At 38.2% G+C, this 21,428-nt stretch overlaps 1 protein-coding gene across 3 annotated transcripts in view; it reads left to right on the forward strand.

Annotated features, from left to right (window-relative positions):
- The window catches only part of Smg1 (SMG1 nonsense mediated mRNA decay associated PI3K related kinase), a 97,530-nt gene that overhangs the window by 62,380 nt on the left and 13,722 nt on the right, over window positions 1-21,428 (forward strand). For 2 of the 3 annotated variants that reach the window (XM_058576449.1, XM_058576461.1), the window contains 19 exons: window positions 96-273; window positions 989-1,150; window positions 2,027-2,244; window positions 2,530-2,684; window positions 4,291-4,513; window positions 5,882-6,128; window positions 6,356-6,585; window positions 7,753-8,001; window positions 8,797-9,132; window positions 9,275-9,493; window positions 10,088-10,278; window positions 11,110-11,282; window positions 11,427-11,706; window positions 13,232-13,504; window positions 13,875-14,109; window positions 14,370-14,596; window positions 17,453-17,603; window positions 17,710-17,899; window positions 18,067-18,536. In XM_058576449.1, the coding sequence (XP_058432432.1) occupies window positions 96-273; window positions 989-1,150; window positions 2,027-2,244; window positions 2,530-2,684; window positions 4,291-4,513; window positions 5,882-6,128; window positions 6,356-6,585; window positions 7,753-8,001; window positions 8,797-9,132; window positions 9,275-9,493; window positions 10,088-10,278; window positions 11,110-11,282; window positions 11,427-11,706; window positions 13,232-13,504; window positions 13,875-14,109; window positions 14,370-14,596; window positions 17,453-17,603; window positions 17,710-17,899; window positions 18,067-18,536 (4,407 nt within the window). The remainder of the gene's footprint in view (window positions 1-95; window positions 274-988; window positions 1,151-2,026; window positions 2,245-2,529; window positions 2,685-4,290; window positions 4,514-5,881; window positions 6,129-6,355; window positions 6,586-7,752; window positions 8,002-8,796; window positions 9,133-9,274; window positions 9,494-10,087; window positions 10,279-11,109; window positions 11,283-11,426; window positions 11,707-13,231; window positions 13,505-13,874; window positions 14,110-14,369; window positions 14,597-17,452; window positions 17,604-17,709; window positions 17,900-18,066; window positions 18,537-21,428) is intronic. The other variant, XM_046436398.2, reaches the window with a different exon arrangement.

Below are 21,428 nucleotides of genomic sequence, written 5' to 3' on the forward strand. Positions count from 1 at the left end.
GTTCTAAGAAAAGTTATTTGAGATTTCTTTTCTAGAAAACAAAAGCAAGAGACTGAAATTTTTCTTATTTCTACCTTTAATCTCCCATTTTATAGATTCCTTTAGAAGAGGATGACCCTAGGCTACATTTAAGTCATAGAGCGGAGCAGAGCACCGACGACGTGATTGTGATGGCCACTCTGCGACTGCTCCGGTTGCTGGTGAAGCATGCGGGCGAGCTCCGGCAGTATCTGGAACATGGCTTGGAGACAACACCTACTGCTCCATGGAGAGGTGAAGGCCTGAATTAAATCTTATCAGTCAATATTGTTTTTAGCAGGATACATAAAACAGTTTTTTTAAAAGCGTTTCCTTTATGTTTGTTGTTTGAATGTGTTTGATAGCCACGTTAGTTCATAGGACGTTCCAGGCTGTTTGTTACACCACAAAGATCCTTTCTCCTACCTTTCAGAGGAGTGAGAAGCTGAATGGTAGGAACTTTTTATATACAATACTAATTTTGAAGAGAGCAGCAAAAATAAGTTTCAAAAGATCTTATACTCCCTTTGTAAAAAATTGTGCTTCCCTTTTTGTAAACTTCTTACACATTTATCACTGGTTGCCCGCCTATGATCCCACCATTTGGGAGGCTGATGCAGGAGGTTTGCAAGTTTAAGGCCACCTAGGAAACGTAGACCCTGTCTTAAAATAAAAAAAAAATTAAAAAGACTGAAGTATAGCTCAGTAATGGAGCATCCTTGAATCCAATCCCCAGCACTATAAAACAAAAAGTCTAGAAGTATTTTTTAATTGGTTTGTACTTTGATTTATAGCCCTAATCAGACTTGGACATCAACAGTAATTGTATATGATTCCTTGTTACCCTGGGAGAACTTTGAAGTCCTTAAAATTTTTGCTGATGCTGACACACATCAGATTTTATCCTTTTACTTTACAAGGTGGACAGTTTGTAATAACTCTGAAGTATCTTTTTGTTCTTATCCTGAAGGAATTATTCCGCAGCTTTTTTCTCGTTTAAACCACCCTGAAGTGTATGTGCGCCAAAGTATTTGTAACCTTCTCTGTCGTGTGGCTCAAGACTCCCCACATCTCATATTGTATCCTGCAATAGTGGGAACCATATCGCTCAGCAGTGAATCCCAGGCTTCAGGTATGCTATGTTAAGGTACTGCTACTTTGGGCTGATGATGTTGCTCAGTGGTAGAGCACTTGCCTAACATTTGCAAGATCCTGGCACATCCCCAGCACCACAGAAAATAAATAAATAAATTCTGCTAATTTATATATAAATTAGTTTTCATAATAATTTTGTTCAATTTTTTGCCTTCTAGAGTTGGTAAAGTTTGTAGTTTTTTCAATAGTAATAATTGTTATTTATTGCAGGAGTAACTACTGTTTATCTGGTACTAGGACATATGCTTTGCATTTTTTCTTTCGTCTTTAACCCACCAAAGCCGGGTGTTGAAGTGGCACACACCTGTAATCCTAGTGACTTGGAAAATTGAGGTGGGGAGATTGCAAGTTCAAGGCCAGACCCAGCAATTTAGTAAGGCCCTACTCAACTCAGGGAGACCCCTGTCTCAAATAAAAAAATAAAAAGAGCTGGGATGTAGCTCGCTGGTAAAGGGCCTCAGTGTTCAGTCCCCAGTAGCAAAAAAGAATGTAGGTTCAGTCCCCAGAACCAAGATGAGTTATTTTTGAAGTAACTCAGATTATGGAGCTTTAACTGCCAAGTAGGGATTAGACCAAGTTCTTGACTCCGACTAGGAGGATACTTTATCTGTTAGAGACTCATTATGTTTCTCTCGTGATTCTCCTATTAGTTTATAATATTAATAAATATTAATGAATTTTATAAGCTCAGCTTATAAAAAAGGCAGGATAATCTTTATAGTCAACTTAATGTACAAAAGGCAAATTAGTTAAGCACTCTGGGGTTCATTAGATTATCCATGTTTCCCCTAACTCAGTGTAAGTATATAAGAGAAATTTCTTAAAAGTATTTCATTTCCCCATTTCACGGTAGGAAATAAATTTTCCTCTGCAATTCCAACTTTACTTGGAAACATTCAAGGAGAAGAACTGCTGGTTTCTGAATGTGAAGGAGGAAGTCCTCCTACTTCTCAGGATAGCAATAAGGATGAACCAAAAAGTGGATTAAATGAAGACCAAGCCATGATGCAGGATTGCTACAGCAAAATTGTAGACAAGCTGTCCTCTGCAAACCCAACTATGGTGTTACAGGTACAAAGACGCCCAGCTCAATTTTTTAATAGAAATTTTTATTACAGCATCCCTCACCAAAACACCCTACAAATATAACTCATGGAAATTATTATTTGAGAACCAAAGCTTTAAGGATAATCAAATGGGTTTGCCAGCCTGTTGTCAATAAGAGTCACTAATTAGGATTCTTTAATTATTAAATGAAAAAAATTGCACCCATACAACTTGTGATGTTTGGCGTTTAAAGAACAGTGGGCACTGTGTGCAGATGTGTTGGTGACCTATTTGGATATGTGTATGCAGGTTCAGATGCTCGTGGCTGAGCTGCGCAGGGTCACTGTGCTCTGGGATGAGCTCTGGCTGGGAGTTTTGTTACAGCAGCACATGTATGTCTTGAGACGAATTCAGCAGCTGGAAGATGAAGTGAAGAGAGTCCAAAACAACAACACTTTACGCAAGTATGTTTTTATTCACTTTTGCTCACAAAAGAAACTACCTTTAAAAAACAGGGAAGAAAGAAAAAGCAGTAATCTGTATAGACTTCAGGGTTTGTCTGAGTTGTAACTTGTATTAGAGTTCAGTCCTCCCCTCCCCCCTGCTTTTCTGTTTTTTATTTCTTCCTAGGCTCTGAAACACTACTGCTGTACTGTTTTTTAAAAATGCTTCTATTTCATTTATTTGTTTTTATGTGGTGCTGCTGGTGATCAAACCCAGTTCCTCACACATGCTAGGCAAGTGCTCTGACATTGAGCTACAGCCCCAGTCCCAATTTCATTCCTTTTTATGACTGAAGAATATTCCTTGGTATAGGTGTACCACATGTTGTTTCCATTCATCTGTTAGTAGACGGTTGGATTGCTTCTTCTTTAGGGCTGTGTGAGTAATGCCACTTTGAACATTGGTGTACAAATATCTGATTGAGTCCTTGCTTTTTGAATTATTTTGTGGATGATGTAGTAGGTTTGCAATGGATCTTGTTGACTTATCTGTGTTTAACTTGTTCAGGATCTGAAAAGCTGAGGTCCACAGTGGCTGTATCATTTCATATTCCCACCAGCAGTGCATGAGTGTTCCTTTTTTTTTTCTTAAGTCTTTGCCAACACTTGTTAATTTTCTCTTTTTTCTATTTTTTGATAATAGCCAACATATTAGATATGAAGTGGTATCTTATTATGGTTTGAATTTGTATTTCCCTGATGACAAATGATGTGAAGCATTTTTTCATTTGCTTATTGGACATTTGTTTATCTTCAGAAAAAAGTTCAGGTCCTTTGCCTATTTTTTAATTGGGCTGTATGTATTTGTTGTTGAGTTATAGGAGTTTTTTTATACATTCTGGATATTGACTCCTTACTGGATACATAATTTGCAAATATTTTCTACCTTTCTGTGGGTTGTCATTTTGCTCTCTGAATAGTATCTTTCAATGAATGTAACTTCTAACATTTTACATTGATCTATCTTTCCATATCTGAGGAGTCATTGCCAAACTTACTGTCAAGAAGGCTTTTCTGTATGTGTTCATCTATGAATTTTATAGTCTTAGCTCTTAAGTTGAAGTCTTTGCTCCATTTTGAGTTAGTTTGGGTTTTTTTGCATCGTGTATCATAAGGATACAACTGAAGTTTTTGTATGTGCTTATCCCATTTGCCCCACATTATTGAAAAGAAAAGCTTCCTGTTTTATGTGCTAAATTTTGTTTTATGTTATAAAATTACTTTGCCTATTTATTTATTTATTGGAAAGGTGGGGGGAGGGCTCTGTATTTAACCCAGGACACACTAATACTGAGCGACATCCCTAGTCCTTTACATTTGTTTATTTTGAGATAGGGTCTCACTAAGTTGCTGAGGCTGGCCTCAAACCTTCAGTCCTCCTGCCTCAGCCTCCCTAAATTGCTGGGATTAAAAGGCATGCACCTGTTTATTTTGCCAATGTTTTATTACTCTATTTAAATTCATTCTTTTATACTATTTACTCACAGTTTAAACATTTAAATTGCCCTGTGTTTTTATAAAACTTTTGAACATTGAAGCTTATGAAATACAATGTTTTCCTAATCAGAGAAGAGAAAATTGCCATCATGCGAGAGAAACACACAGCTTTAATGAAGCCCATTGTGTTTGCTCTGGAGCATGTGAGGAGCATCACAGCGGCCCCTGCAGAAACACCTCATGAAAAGTGGTTTCAGGATAACTACGGTGATGCGATTGAAAACGCCCTCGAAAAACTGAAGACCCCTTCGAATCCTGCAAAGCCTGGAAGCAGCTGGATTCCATTTAAAGAGGTACAGAATATTCTCAAAGAATGCTTTGTGTTATAAACTCAGATCTTTTTTTCCTGATTCTTCCATGTTTTGTGTGTAATGGATAACAATGTGAAAATACAGTTGTTTATCCATTATTTATCCATTATTCTGTCAGTTAACACTTGAGGTGTTTCTTTTTTCTTTTTTCTTTTTGTTAACCATTAAAACTTGCTGAAGACTGCTTTAAAATTCTTCACAGGAAAACAGACCCCATGGTTTCTTAATTCAGGTGCAGATTACTGAATTAGATATACATGGAGAAACAACTGTACCTACAATCAGTTGTCCCCTCTGATTATTGGAAAGGAGTATGGTGTTTTACTCTATACATCAAGCAATGGAGCTCTAAACTGTTAACTTCTTTGTTAAAAATTTTCTTGTGATGCACGCCTGTAGTTCCACTGGCTTGGGAGGCTGAGGTAGGAGGATGACGAGTTTAAAGCCAGCATCAGCAAAAACGAAGCCCTAAGCAACTCAGTGAGACCCTGTCTCTAAATAAAATACAAAATAAGGCTGGGGATGTGGCCCAGTTTTTGAGTGCCCGAGTTCAATCCCTGGTACCCACCCACCCAAAAATATTTTTTTAACCTCTGTATATTTTTTGTACCCCTGTAATTTCCAGCTACTCAGGAGGCAAAGGCAGGAGACTTGCAAGTTTGAGCACCTTAGCAGCACCTTAGCAGCACTTTTGTTTCAAAATAATAAATAATAAGGCTGGGATGTAGCTCAGTGGTAGAGTGCTCCTGGGTTCAATCCGCAGTAACACCAAAAGGGGGAAAAAGTCGTCTTTTTGTGCACCTTTAAGTTTTGTTAAGTCTCTTATATATCCATTAAATTGTTCTTTAGATAGAATCTCATTTTTTTTTTCTCGTAATATAATGTCAGTTACTTTGCAGAAGACTTCCTTAAGGCTGTGTCTACCTGACAGCTAACTTTTCTTTCTCTTTTGCCATTTTGTAAGGACAGACTTGATTTGTGTTGGCATTGTTCAGGCATAGTTCAACAGTGGGAAATTAGTTTTTGAAAAGCCCTGAATATGGTGACCACATCAGTACCTTTTCCTTCTGTCTCCTGTGATTTAACTACTAATTTGGACAGAGAAGAGGAGGTGGGGCCTTAACAAAGTAGGAATCCTATTCAGCCCGCCATTATTTCCCTCTCAGGGTGGTCCAAAGCCCTCATACCAAATTAAACGTAGAAACTAGAGCAGCAGGTTTGTGTGTGTGTGTGTGTGTGTGTGTGTGTGTTTGGTGGGAAGGAGGGTTAACTTTACTTTTATGCCAAGTTTAATGTGGAACAAAATTGTAATCATAATGTAGGATTGTTTTTCCAATTTTCTGAATATAGATAATGCTGAGTTTGCAACAGAGAGCACAGAAACGTGCAAGTTATATCTTACGTCTTGAAGAAATCAGTCCATGGTTGGCTGCTATGACTAACACTGAAATTGCTCTTCCTGGGGAAGTCTCAGCCAGAGACACTGTCACAATCCACAGTGTGGGCGGAACCATCACAATCTTACCAACTAAAACTAAGCCCAAGAAACTTCTCTTTCTCGGATCAGATGGGAAGAGCTATCCTTACCTTTTCAAAGGTTTGTGTAGGAAGATTTCTATCCTCTTTATGTATGAACTTGTATGAGCAGAAAGAATTGAGATATAGTAATATAATGTTAACACTTAGTATTGACAACTTGCCACCGAATGGAATTCTCTAATGCTCTCAAGTGTGCCTCATGCTATTGCTAAGTAATACAAAGAAAGTGGTGTTCTTGGAACCCCATTTGGTCACCCACCCTCCAACTTAAATTTGTTTTCATAGGGCTGGAGGACTTACATCTGGATGAGAGGATAATGCAATTCTTATCTATTGTGAATACCATGTTTGCTACAATTAATCGACAGGAAACGCCCCGTTTCCATGCACGACATTATTCTGTAACACCACTAGGAACAAGGTCAGGACTGATCCAGTGGGTGGATGGAGCCACACCCTTATTTGGTCTTTACAAACGATGGCAACAGCGGGAAGCTGCCTTGCAAGCACAAAAGGTTGAGTAAAATTAAAATGTGTGTTTTTTTTTGAATGTTCATAAACAAGTGGACAGATCAGCTTATTCTCTGGTTGTGTAAAATATTTGTAGACTTACATTTGAACAGTTTTGCAAGACTTGAAGTCCTTAGGAAAGTGTTTTTGAGGTACATAAAACTAAAAGTTCTAAGAAGCAGATACTAATATGAATTTTATGTAATCTCAACCTTAAGATCTCAAATCTAGCTAAATAAAAATGCTTCTAAATTAGTGGGAGATATAGAAAGGAGTCATATTTTCTTTTCTTTATTTTTAAATTTTTTAATGCTAAGGATCAAATCCAGAACCGCTTGCACGCTAAGCATGTGCTATACCACTGGACTATGCACCTAGCCCCAGGAGTCAGGTTTTAAGAGTAGGCGTAGGAGCCTGCAGAACAATTATTGAAGGGTAAATTAAAGGTAGGAGTTAGAGCCAATGGTGTGAATGCAGCGGTAGACAGTGCGCTTAGCATGCACAAGCCCCTGGGTTCTGTACCCAGCACCGGAAGGAAAAGGAGCAGTGGGGGGAGCAAAAAGATAGGAACTAGAGAAGGCTGACTAAATTTTCATGCAGCATGCTCCTCAGTATCTGTTGTGGATTTCATATTGATGGTTAAGTCATCAGTGAAGAGCGAAATATAACAAATGAATGTAAATTATAATTTAAAAAATGAATTATGCGGTACAAAGAAGAATATAATGATGGATGGGTTGGCATGTGCCTATAATCCCAGCCACTCATAGGCTTAAGGCAGAAGGATCACAAATTCAAGGCCAGCCTGGGCAACTTAGCAAGACCCTATCTGTTTATTATAGAATTACAAAAATAGGGATGGGATTATAGCTCAGAGATAGAATGATCCTGATTTCCATCTTGATTACCCAAAATAAAATAACCTGGGCATTGAGTTTGGAATCAAGAAAATGTAACAGGCAAACTTTTTCAATAAAGAAGGAATGTCTAAATAGAAGAAAGGTGGAAATTATAACAAAGATACATAGTCCAGAAGAATTGACTGTTTATATGTGAAATTAAGCTAAGTGGATAATGTTACTGATAAATCAGTTTTAAAATTCTAGTTTATATTCAAAGTAATTTTTATCCTTATTTTAATCTTTCTTTTTTTTTTAAAATATTTTTTGAAGGCCCAAGATTCTTACCAGACTCCTCAGAATCCTGGAATTGTACCCCGTCCTAGTGAGCTTTATTATAGTAAAATTGGCCCTGCTTTGAAAACAGTTGGGCTCAGTCTGGATGTATCCCGTCGGGACTGGCCCCTCCATGTGATGAAGGCAGTGCTAGAGGAGTTAATGGAGGCCACACCCCCAAATCTCCTGGCCAAAGAGCTGTGGTCGTCCTGCACAACACCTGATGAGTGGTGGAGAGTCACACAGGTAAGGAAAATGATCTGTTCTTTCTTTCTTCTTATTATTTCTATAATTGTAAATGGACAGAATGTCTTTATTTTATTTATTTTTATGTAATGCTAAGGATTGAAACCAGTGCCTCTCAATGGTAGGCAAGCACTCTGCCATGACCTACAGCACCATCCCTGATCTAAGTTATTTCTTTGGCCATCTCCTTCTCACCTGTCTTTCTTACTCATTTTCCTTCTCTTCCTTCCTGTGGCTCTTCAAGCTTGGTAGTCTGAGACCTGCGTTTGAATCTCATGTACAGTAATAAAGGTGCAGCCATGACTGTGTCTGAGGACAGGATGGGAAGGCGGTAAGGATGAAATGGAAAAAAGAACAAAAAATTTAGAAAGGGAAGAACTAGGCGAAGGAAAGTTTGTTTTGAAATCCAGCATTCTTGGGGCTGGGGATGTGGCTCAAGCGGTAGCGTGCTCGCCTGGCATGCGTGCGGCCCGGGTTTGATCCTCAGCACCACATACAAAACAAAGATGTTGTGTCCGCTGATAACTAAAAAATAAATATTTAAAAAAAAAAGAAAAAAGAAATCCAGCATTCTGATAATAGTCGAGTAGTCCCAACCAGGGACATAGTATTGAATGTGGTTGCACAGTACAGAGCCTGCCTGACCACATGCAGCAAACCCCAGGAGGACTTGTTGTTTGTTTATTTTAAAATAAGGAAGTAGGGTTGTGAAGTTTTGTGAATGTTAGAGCATCAAGTTCATGTTGGGAAAATTTGCTCATAATCCTTAACTTGCTCCCCTCATCTCCTCTCTAGTCTTATGCAAGGTCTACTGCAGTCATGTCCATGGTTGGATACATAATTGGCCTTGGAGACCGACATCTGGATAATGTTCTCATAGATATGACGACTGGAGAAGTGGTGCACATAGACTACAATGTTTGCTTTGAAAAAGGTAAAATAAATATGGACTTTTGCATTTGTATGAGGGTCAAATATTTTTTGGTGAAAGGGCAAAAATATAACGATTTGTCTTTTCAAGGTAAAAGCCTTAGAGTTCCTGAGAAAGTACCTTTTCGAATGACACAAAACATTGAAACAGCATTGGGTGTAACTGGAGTAGAAGGTGTTTTTAGGCTTTCCTGTGAGCAGGTATGCTGTTTTCTACCTCTAGTGTAATGTTAAATGAATAAAAACCTGTGGAATGAATACATATATATATATACACATATATGCTGTATATATATATGAGGAGACTTGTGGCAAGACTTATTCAGAACTCTCCTGAACACAGGTGCTCCACATCATGCGGCGTGGCAGGGAGACGCTGCTGACATTACTGGAGGCTTTTGTGTATGACCCCCTGGTGGACTGGACTGCTGGGGGCGAGGCTGGGTTTGCTGGCGCTGTCTATGGTGGAGGGGGGCAGCAGGCTGAGAGCAAGCAGAGCAAGCGAGAGATGGAGCGAGAGATCACCCGCAGCCTCTTTTCTTCCAGAGTAGCTGAAATTAAGGTAAAGCCCAGTGATGTCATAGTCATCCTCATTTTTTGTTAATAGAGTAAATATGTCCGTAAAAAAGTTGAGTAAATCAGTTTTTCTTTAAAAAAAAAAAAAAAACGAACTTTTTTGGGGGCAAGATTGTAATATATAATGTTGAAATGGCAGTTAAATATGGGAATTTGGTGTTAATTTTTAATTAGGCAGTGCTCCCACACAAAGACATAGTTACCTCCTAGGACGTAGGTTAATGATTTGAAAAAAATTTTATTACTTTTAAAATATATTGAAATGTGTTTAAGCACTGACAGTACTAAATGTTTTTTAATTGCACAGTCTTCCCTCCCCATCTGTAGCCAGTGATGCTGATCCTGTTCTGGGTGGTGTAGTTATGGGATTGAGTTTGTCATTTTATGTCTCTGCATACGTCAGTGCAAATGTTATCTTTGTCTGTAAAATGGGAGTGACACCATCATCCTTTTCTGGCTTTGATGGGCTTTAGGTAGGATAATATGTTCAAAATGTCCTTCGATGATTCTTCTGATACATGTCATCATGTCACACAGGTGACCCTGTAAGCATCTTCCTAATCAGAATGCCTTTTTACAGGTGAACTGGTTTAAGAATAGGGATGAGATGCTGGTTGTGCTTCCCAAACTTGATAGCAGCTTAGATGAATACCTAAGTTTGCAAGAGCAGCTGACAGATGTGGAAAAACTGCAAGGCAAACTGCTGGAGGAAATAGAGTTTCTAGAAGGAGCTGAAGGAGTAGATCATCCGTCTCACACACTCCAACACAGGTTTGAAACAGCATTGAATTCTTCTCAGTACATGTCATTAAGGAGAATTTTCATTTTGTGTAAACCTTGTCAGTTTGAATTAGAATTATTAAGTAGCAGTTTACTGCCACGGGTAGTGACACATGTTTGTAATCCCAGCAACTTAGGAGACTGAGGCAGGAGGATCTTAAGGTTGAGGCCATCTCAGCAACTTAGCAAGATCTGGTCTCAAAAAAGAGCTGGGGATAGAGCTCAATAGTAAAGCATCCTTGAGTTCAGTCTCCAGTACCAAAAAATAGCAGCAGAAGCAATAATTTTCTGCTCTCTTATATTTAAATGTGTGGCCAGTTATGGAAGATAGGTGGGCATAGTGGTAAGAATACTTGGATTTAGAAACTCTGGGATTTAGTTTCTCTCAGTGATTGTATCTTGAGTCCTGTTCATTTGTACAGTGGCAGTTATTTCATCTACTTTGCTGAGTTTTTTAAAAACCATTTAATTGAATAGAGTGATCTAAACAAATGAACTTTACATAGCAGGTGCTCAGGAAAAGGTGGTTGAATATGCAAGTACCAAGCATTGCTTGAGACTCTCAGACTTACCGAGTTTAACCTTAAAGGAACTCAAAACCTGGGAGTTGTGATAGTTTTATTTAAAATATTAGGAGCCTAGTTGAGGGAATTACGGGGTCACGAATGAGACCGCAGGAGTAAGGTATATTTATTCAGGGCCCTTAAGATTGCAAAGGAGCTAATCAGGCAGTCCAAATCTGAGCAAAGTCCAAGTTATTAAAGTAGGTAGAAGAGTAGCAAGTGATCTTTGGATTTATTTGTTGTGTTTCCCCTCGATTAGGTATTCTGAACACACTCAACTACAGACTCAGCAAAGAGCTGTTCAAGAAGCAATCCAGGTGAAGCTGAATGAATTTGAACAGTGGATAACACATTATCAGGCTGCATTCAATAATTTAGAAGCAACACAGCTTGCAAGTTTGCTTCAGGAGATAAGCACACAAATGGACCTTGGTATGGGTTGACTTATTTTAGATAGAGTATGAGCATGCAAGTCCTATAGTTCTGTGTTTGTGTGTGGGGTCTGGTTTATGCTCCCTTTCAATGACTGATGACTGAAATGGCTTTACTGTGATTAATATTATCTTTTACCAAAAGGTCCCCCAAGTTATGTGCCAGCAACCGCCTTTCTGCAGAATGCGGGCCAGGCCCACTTGATTAGCCAGTGTGAGCAGCTGGAGGGGGAAGTTGGTGCTCTTCTGCAGCAGAGGCGCTCTGTGCTCCGCGGCTGTCTGGAACAGCTGCATCACTATGCAACTGTCGCTCTGCAGTATCCAAAAGCCATATTTCAGAAACATCGAATTGAACAGTGGAAAACTTGGATGGAAGAACTTATCTGTAACACCACAGTAGAGCGCTGTCAAGAACTCTATAGGAAGTATGTTTAAAGTATTTGATTTTATTCATTTCTCATTGGGGGTTCCATTGAGGGTACAAGCAAGTTGTGTTTGATACTTAAATTGCATTTGTGTTTTACTGTTCTGAAAGAAATGGTTAATAGATGGAATTTTTTTTCTTTTAATTTTTTTGTTATTGCATTTTAATTATAATAGTGGGGTTGATTGTGACATTCATACGTACATACATAAAACATAATTTGCTTCATTTAATTCCCCATTACTTCTCCCTTCCCTCCCCTTCCCCCCACTTCCTTTACTGGCCTTTCATGTTTATATATATATTTTTTTAATTGATGCATTATACATAAAATGAGCTTTATTGTGATATATTTTTACATGTACTTAGAATAATTTGATTAGTTTCATTTTGAAGTTCCTCCCCTTTCTCTCCTCCCTCCCACCTCTTCATGTTGATCCCTTCTACTCTACTGTTCTGCCTTCTATTTTTATGAGAAACCCTGTTTTTTAATTCCTATTTCTTCTCTAGCTTCTACATAGGAGAGTAAACACTGGACCCTAGACTTTCCAGGGTCTGACTTATTTCACTTAACATGATGCTCTCCAGTTCCATTCAATTACCAGCAGATAACATAATTTCATTATTCTAAATAACTGAGTATTTATACCACTAATTATTTATCCATTCATCTATTGCCGGATTCCTAGGCTTATTCTAGAACTTAGCTAGAATGTTAATTGCACTGCTACAAACTTTGATGTGCTTTATGACTGTACTATGTTGATTTCAGTTCTTTTTGGATAAGTACCAAGGAGTAGAATATCTGGGTCATTGGTGATTCCTTTCCTAATTTTTTTTTTAGGCATTGCCATGCTTCTTTCTGTAGTGGTTATAAAAAACCACAGGTTACTTCACTAACTTGCATTTCATCCCTGAGCAGGGCCATGCTAATATGAGTGAGCTCTAAAGTGAGCACAGTGGAAGGAATTTGAATGGAGTTACTTTTAAGATTTTTTTTTTTTTGGCATGCGGGTGGGGTGGGCAGGGGGTTCTGGGGATTGAGCTCAGGGGCACTCAACCACTGAGTCACATCCCAACCCTATTTAGTATTTTATTTAGAGATAGGGTCTCACCGAGTTGGTTAGCACCTTGCTGTTGCTGAGGCTGGCTTTGAACTCACAATCCTCCTGCCTTAGCCTCCTGAGTTGCTGGAATTACAGGCATGCACCACTGCACCCAGCAAAAAGATTCATGCTCATGGTTTTCCCACATATGTGTTTTTCCTTATCAATTAAAATATATTCTAGTTTAAGTGTGGTAGGATTGGTTTAAAGAGAGTGAGGTTCAGACATGGATTGTTTGACTCAGTGAGTCATTTAGGAAGTTGTTTAAGCTCTTGAGACTGTGAAATGGAACTAATGACTCTTGTCTCTTTGAGGATAGAATGCAATTTTCTCTTGTACAGTATTTTGTAAAGTGGGAACATTATTTGCAAACTGGGTGCTAATGTTACAAGCAGGTACCTCCTTTTTTTTATTTTATAGATATGAAATGCAGTATGCTCCCCAGCCACCCCCCACAGTATGTCAATTCATTACTGCCACTGAAATGACCCTGCAGCGGTATGCAGCAGACATAAACAGCAGACTTATTCGACAAGTGGAACGCTTGAAACAAGAAGCGGTCACTGTGCCAGTTTGTGAAGATCAGTTGAAAGAAATTGAACGTTGCATTAAAGTTTTCCTTCATGAGAACGGAGAAGAAGGATCTTTGAGTCTAGCCAGTGTCATTATTTCTGCCCTCTGTACCCTTACAAGGTGAGTTAGCTAACCTTATCCTGGACCATTTCATTGTCCTAAATACATTGATGCTGGGCTGCAGGTATTGCTCTGTGTTAGAATGCTTGCCTAGTATGCTTGCGGCACTGGGTTTGATCCTCAGCCCCACATAAAAACAAATAAATGTTAAAAAGGTACTGTGCCCATCTACAACTAAAAAGTTAAAAAAAAAAAAGATGCTTATTGAGATTTTGTGAGGTCTAAATTTTTAATCTCACACCTTAATGTACTGTTTTCCTTTCCTTAATCTTATCCTATGTTAGAGTTGCCTCCTTTTCTGATTTTGAAGTCTTTTCTCTTAAGTGTGTACCTGAGTCAGTTTTACTGTGCAAGTGTCTCTCTCATTTAGACGTAACCTGATGATGGAAGGTGCAGCCTCAAGTGCTGGGGAGCAGCTGGTTGATCTGACTTCTCGAGACGGAGCCTGGTTCTTAGAGGAGCTGTGCAGTATGAGTGGAAATGTCACCTGCTTGGTTCAGTTACTGAAGCAGTGCCACCTGGTACCACAGGACTTAGACATCCCAAACCCCGTAGAAGCATCTGAGGCAGTACATTTAGCCAATGGGGTATACACCTCATTGCAGGTAAATGTGTCTAGTTCATCTTAAATTTTTTATTTTAGATATTGTATGTTGTCTTTCTCTTTAATCCAGAAAAACAGTTTGACTCCCTGCTTTGAGTGTTTTTAAGCAGTCATTTAAAATAAAGATGAACGTGAAGTTTGTAGCCATAACTTGGTTATAGTTGTGTGTGAGTTGTTTTTTAATTTATGGCACTAGGTTTCAAAGTGTGTAATTCATCTACAGTCAGACTACATTAAAATATATTTCTTATATATTTATAGGAATTGAATTCAAATTTCCGCCAAATCATATTTCCAGAAGCACTTAGATGTTTGATGAAAGGGGAATACACCTTAGAAAGTATGCTTCAGGAACTGGACAGTCTCATTGAGCAAACAACTGATGGTGTTCCTCTGCAGACTCTAGTTGAATCTCTTCAAGCTTATTTAAGAAATGCGGCTATGGGACTCGAAGAAGAAACACATGCTCATTACATCGATGTTGCCAGGCAAGTGAATGCTGGCTGCATCTTGTTTCCTCATGAACAATATGAGGCAGCCAGGTGAAAGGATTCTGAGCTCTGACTAATTTTTTAGAGCAGATATAATTACTTATAAATGTCGTGCATACATATGCTTCATTTTTTTATGATAGATTTACTGGAAGAAGTTGTCTTTAAAAAAGTGTAGAAAGATCTCATGCATGCCTTATCCCTTATCCAGTGTTAGTATCCTGCAGATTTGCAGTAGTGTAGCAATACCATGAAATGGATAGTGATGTAGTCACAGAATGTACTTGGATTTCACTGGTTATACATGCACATGTTTTTGTGTGTTTGCTTATGTAGTTCTGTGCAGTTCTTTCACTTACATGCATATATCATTTTTCTGCTATAGTTGTACAAGTGCATGCACAGGCACAGAGTTCAGGATGGTATTTTTTTTAGGCCATCTCCAGGAATCCCATGGAGGCATCTGGGATAGTTTACATGGCTAATAGAATACACACTTCACTTCAGGTGAATGCTTTTAAATGAGTTACCTTTTACAAGTTTGTATGAGATATTGAATATTGTGTTTCCTATCTCTTTAATCCAGAAAAGCAGTTTGACTTTCAAACTTGGGGAGGTTGAGTAGTTTCTCCAGGCATGCATGTCCCCACAGCCAAGCCCTAACTTTGTCCCTAGCGACTTAGGAACTCTTTATTTCTTTGTCATTCCAGTGTCTGATTCATTACAAAAAGTATAATTAAGAGAGTAAAAATAACTGTCCCACCATGTTTACTCCAATGGGAAATTTCAAAGATGCAAGAAACTAGAGAGAATAGTAGCATAATGAACCCCATTCTGCCACCTGTGAATTATGTGCATTTGCTCAGTCTTGTTTACGTTTTACTTTGCCCAATTAAAAGAATTTTTAAAAATTCTTTAGTAATATGGGAAATATGAAGTGTAAACTTACTTGCCATAGTTCCTTAATGTTGTCAATTATTTCACATTTATAAATTTCCTGCTTTCTCATGCTTCTTTTTTAATTGTTTTAGTCATGCAATAAAAGACTGTAATAATAGCATAGTTATCAGCTGAATAGTTTTTGGATTATTCACATAATAGCTTTTTCATAATTTCTAGCAATACTTAAAAAGTTAGGTGCTACATCAATGTTTATAGCAGCTCAATTCACAATAGCTAAACTGTGGAATCAACCTACACGCCCTTCAGTAGATGAATGGATAAAGAAACTGGTATATATACACAATGGAATATTACTCCACATTAAAAGAAAATGAAATTATGGCATTTGCAGGTAAATGGGTGGAGGTGGAGAATATCACGCTAAGTGAGCCAATCCCAAAAAACCAAAGGCCAAATGTTCTCTCTGATAAGTGGATACTGATCCATAATGGGGGCGGGGTGCCATGGGAAGAATGGAGGAATTTTGGATTGGGCGAAGGGGAAGGGGTGTGGGGATAGGAAAGATGGTGGAATGAGATAGACCTCATTACCCTGGGTACAAGTATGATTGATTGCACAAAGGGTGTGACTACATTGTGTACAATCAGAGAAATGAAAAAATTGGGCTCAATTTGTGTACAATGAATCGAAATGCTTTTTTTTTTTTTTTAATTTTAAAATGTGCTAAATTGATACACTTTTCTTTTATGCTCAGTTTTAGATTTTAATATCCAGGTTCCTCTATCCTCATATAGGGTAACATTTAATGTGCTTTGGACACCAAACTTCATAACTGGTTTTGTGTCAGCCCATCTGTGCCATGCTTCAGAGAAATGGTTTTTTAAAATAATCTCAAGGAAAATTTCATATCATCTTGTACTTTTTCTGATAGAAATGTGTCTCATTAACATTTTTAATTATCTTAAAAATTTTCTTTTACTGGTTCCAGCTATTTGGAATGATTTTTTAAAAAATACTTTTTTAGTTGTAGATGGACACAGTACCTTTTATTTTACTTATTTATTTTTATGTGGTGCTGAAGATTGAACCCAGGGTCTTGCACTTGCTAGGCGAGCACTCTGCCACTGAGCTATGACTCCAGCCCTGGAATAATGATTTCTTCATGTGTGAGAAATATAGGTGAATATCTGGTTAACCTTAGTTTTCACCTGATAGTAACAGTTAAATACTAGAAATTATATATTTCCTATAATATAAAATATTTAGAGATAGTGCCTGGATACATAAATATTGTATAAGTCTTAAATAACGTGAAGTGTGAAGGTGAACTTAAAAAGACCTTACATTAAAAATGTGCCTGATTCAAAATGGAACATGCCAAAACATGGTCTCAATTTGCTGTGTGTAGTTGGTTCTACCATGTGGCTATCATTCCAACATACCTAGCAATTTTCTGTGTCTGCCAGCCTTAGAATTGTGTCATTTTTGACATTCTTTTTTATTATTGGAATTCATATTGCATATTCTGAGCATCAAGTGAGATTAGTATTTTATGTGATAATTTTTATTGTTATAATTTAAGTTTGCGAGCTGGGGTTGTGGCTTAGTGGTAGAGCACTTGCCTAGCATGTGCAAGGCCTTGGGTTTGATCCCCAACACCACATAAAAATAAATAAAATAAAGGTATGTGTCCAGCTACACCTAAAAAAAATAGATTTAAAAAAATAATAAGTTTGCATACAATTTAGTCTCATGAACAGTTACTCTCTAAGAAATATTGATTTCATTATTGGAATCGACTCAGAATACTATTTTAAATCACAGCCTTCTTTCTAAATGCCACAGGACTTTGTATGCTTTGCTTACTAGTTCTGAGAGTGTTGATCTTTTATGTTCTCCCAAATGCACGGCTCTTCAGCAAGGGTTTAAATCCTCTTTCTCTTTCCCTAGAATATTGCATGCTCAATATGGTGAATTAATCCAACCAAGAAATGGCTCAGTTGATGAAACACCAAAAATGTCAGCTGGTCAGATGCTTTTGGTAGCATTTGATGGCATGTTTGCCCAAGTTGAAACTGCTTTTGGTCTATTAGTTGAAAAGGTAAATGCTGATTTGGTTTTATGAGTGAGTATTATAGTGCAAGAGTTATTCAATTCATTGTGTGCACAGTAGAGAAATTAACTTTTTTCCCTCCCAATTTATATAGTTAAACAAGATGGAAATTCCTATAGCATGGCGAAAGATTGACATCATACGGGAAGCCAGGAGTACCCAAGTTAATTTTTTTGATGATGATAATCACCGTCAGGTGCTAGAAGAGATTTTCTTTCTAAAAAGACTACAGACAATCAAGGAGTTTTTTAGGCTCTGTGGTACCTTTTCTAAAACATTGTCAGGTAATATTTTTTAACATGCTGGTTTAGTTGTGGTAGTACTTCAGTGGGGACATGATGGGAGCACACTTAATTGTGCATTTGTAAAAGCTTAGGTGCATTAAATAAGTAGTGTTATTATTATATCTTATTTTTGCATGAAATACTTTAAGAACATTTCCTTTTTTTAGGATCAAGTTCACTTGAAGAACAGAATACTGTGAATGGGCCTGTACAGATTGTCAATGTGAAAACCCTTTTCAGAAACTCTTGCTTCAGTGAAGACCAAATGGCCAAGCCTATAAAGGCCTTCACAGCTGACTTTGTGAGGCAGCTTTTGATAGGACTACCAAATCAAGCCCTTGGACTTACGCTATGCAGTTTTATCAGTGCCCTCGGTGTAGACATCATAGCTCAAGTAGAGGCAAAGGACTTTGGTGCTGAAAGCAAAGTTTCTGTTGATGATCTGTGTAAGAAAGCAGTGGAGCACAATATCCAGGTCGGGAAGTTCTCTCAATTAGTCATGAACAGGGCAACCGTATTAGCAAGTTCTTATGACACTGCCTGGAAGAAGCATGACCTGGTGCGGAGACTGGAAACCAGCATTTCTTCCTGTAAGACAAGCCTGCAGCGGGTTCAGCTGCATATTGCCATGTTTCAGGTGAACAGTTTGTTACTATTGTTTTTTATTCTAAGTACTGGGGATTGAACCTAGAAAGCTCTACCACTGGATTGCGTACCCAGCCCTTTATATTTTGATACAGGGTCTTGCCAAGTTGCCCAAGCTAGCCTCAAACTTCTGATCCTCCTGCCTCAGCCTCCTGAGTAGCTGGGATTACAGATGTGCCAACCCAGAACAAACGTACCTTTAGCATTTTGGTGCTTTCTTTCAAATTATTCCTTCTTTGTCTTTTATGTGGTTGAGACCATTTCACATTGACACTTCTTTGCATTTGTTCCATCAGGGTTGTGTGATAAGCATCATCTGTGTCAATGAGGATTGTTTCTTTTTCTTTTTTCTTTTTTTAAGTTGTTCTTTCAGGGCTGGGATCGTGGCTCAGAGGTAGAACGCTCCCCTAGCACGCATGAGACACTGGGTTTGATCCTCAGCACCACATAAAAAGAAAATAAAGATGTGTCCATCTATAACTAACTAAATAAATAAATATATTTTTTAAAAAGTTCTTCTTTTTAGATATTCTTGGTAGTAGAGAATATTTTGACATGATATGGAATATAAATTATTCTAATTAGGATGCCATTTTTATGGGAGAATTGTTCTTTTTTTAAAAATATATTTATTTTTTACATATTAATGGACTTTATGAGGTGCTGAGGATCGAACCCAGTGCCTCACACATGCTAGGCAAGCACTCTACCACTGAGCCTCAACCTCAGCCAGAATTGTTTATTTTTAATGATTTAATTTGTTCATTATGTAGACATGCATCCTGTGTTATTGAACATATAATTACGATTCTATCTAAAGCAGTTTTTGTTTCACTGATGGCTCTGATAATGTGACAGAATAGCTTTGGGTCTAACAATCTGTCTTTATTTTGGAAATTTCTCAGTTTTATTCATTGAAGTGAGTTTTTGTGGTACTGGGAATTGAACCCGAGGACATTTTTCTACTGAGCTGCATCCTGTGCAGCATCGTCACACCTCATATTTTTATTTCATTTTTTTGAGACAGGGTCTCACTTAAATTGCCCTGGCTGGCCTTGAAGTTGATGATTTTCCTGCCTCAGCCTCTTAAGTACTGGGATCTGGGAGCTGTTTTTAGAAGCTATTTTTGTGCTTGCATATTTAGGGGCAATATAACAGTACAGGCTTTGGTGTGAGATGGATTTGGATTCAAATCAGACTTAGGTATATAAGTTATGTTAACTTCCCTAAGCTCTGCTATCCTTATCTGCAGAATCATTGGATGACTGTGAGGGTTAAATATGATGAATGTAAGATGTTAAGCACAATATAAATGCCCCTGTTTTTCTTCTTCCTTTTTAAATTTATAGGCGTCAGTATTTTCTATAGCTTCAAACAAGTTGTGTAAAGTGTGGGATAATTGGGAAGTTACAATTTCTGGAATCTTTTTTGGCACAAGCAATGATTATTTTGTATCATTATATTAATCGTGTGCCCCCAAAGAATTGCTGATTTGAGCTAAGTGAATGGAACCAGTATGTGTCCTTCTCTATATGATTTTATTATTAGCTATTTTCTTACCTCATAAAGAAATGAAAATAATTTATTCAGACTTCTCAAATTGCATTTACTACACATCATTTGGGGTCTTTTGGGTTGGTATATTTTACTATTTCTAAAAAAATGTTTAATGCTGTGAAGCTTTAAATGTTTTGTAGTTTATGTCCTTAAAATTGGACAGTTAGCTGGGCACAGTGGTACATGCCTGTAATCCCAGCTGCTTGAGAGGCTGAGGCAGGAGGATCAGAAGTTCAAAATCAGACTCAGCAATTTATTGTGGCCCTAAGCAACTTAGTAAGGCCCTGTCTCAAAATAAAAAGGGCTTGGGATATGGTTCAGTGGTTAGGCACTCTGGGTTCAATCCCCAGTACCCATCCCCCTCGCGCCACCAAAATTTAAAAAAAAAAAAAAGACAATTGTTATAGAAAATATGACAAAAATTCTTTCAGTTTTTTTTTTAAAAACTGAACACATTGCCTTTTACTCTTTTTTTCATTTGATTTTGAGGGTTGGGCCCATGGCCTTGAGTACGCATGCACAGCTCGAACTCTTCAGCACTGAGCTACACGTCTCTGACCCCTGTTTTAAATTGTAGCCAACTGTCTCTTGGGGCATCTGGTATCCCTGCTGGAACATATAGAATGGATTGATCGCCTGGCAGCCAGTGCCTGTTCCTTCCCTTTCTTCTAGCTTGTGTATTTGGAGAGTTCCTTTTTTGTGACTGCTGCTTCCACTTTCTTCCAGTCTCCTGCACTTCCTTCACCCGGGCGCTGCTTCCACCAAGCCCGTTGCCTTCTCTTTTTTTTAGTTGTAGATGGTCATAATACCTTCATTCATTCATCCATCTGTCTGTCTATCTATGGTGCTAAGGATCATACCCAGTACCTCACACATGCTAGGCAAGTGTTTCACCACTGATCCACAACCCCAACCCCCCCTCCCCTTGCATTCTCTTTATAATTAGAGATTGTCTTTTGTGTGTGTGTGTGTGTGCTGGGAATTGAACCCAGGGCCTTGTGCATGCAAGGAAAGCACTCTATTAGCTGAGCTATATCCCCAGCCCTAGAGATTGTCTTTTGGGGTGATTATAAACTAGACTTTTATGCAGATTACTAAAATCTTCAGAATTACCATTTAAATATTGCATGGAGTGAGCCAAGAAATATATCCGTCCTCTTCCACCTGAGGAATCCATTCTTCTATGGTGTTTCTTTATTCCCTCTCCCTGCATTCAGTCACATTGCTGTAGCTGAGGCTTATTTGATTGTGCTTTGAGGTATTGAGTATCCAACTTGGGGCTTCACACTAGCTGGGCAAGTCCTCCACCACTGAGCTATATCCTCAA

This window comes from Marmota monax, unplaced genomic scaffold (assembly GCF_021218885.2).
Source record: "Marmota monax isolate L192 unplaced genomic scaffold, Marmota_monax_Labrador192_F-V1.1 WCK01_AAM20220418_F8-fsc00035, whole genome shotgun sequence".
Classification (NCBI taxonomy): Eukaryota; Metazoa; Chordata; class Mammalia; order Rodentia; family Sciuridae; genus Marmota; species Marmota monax.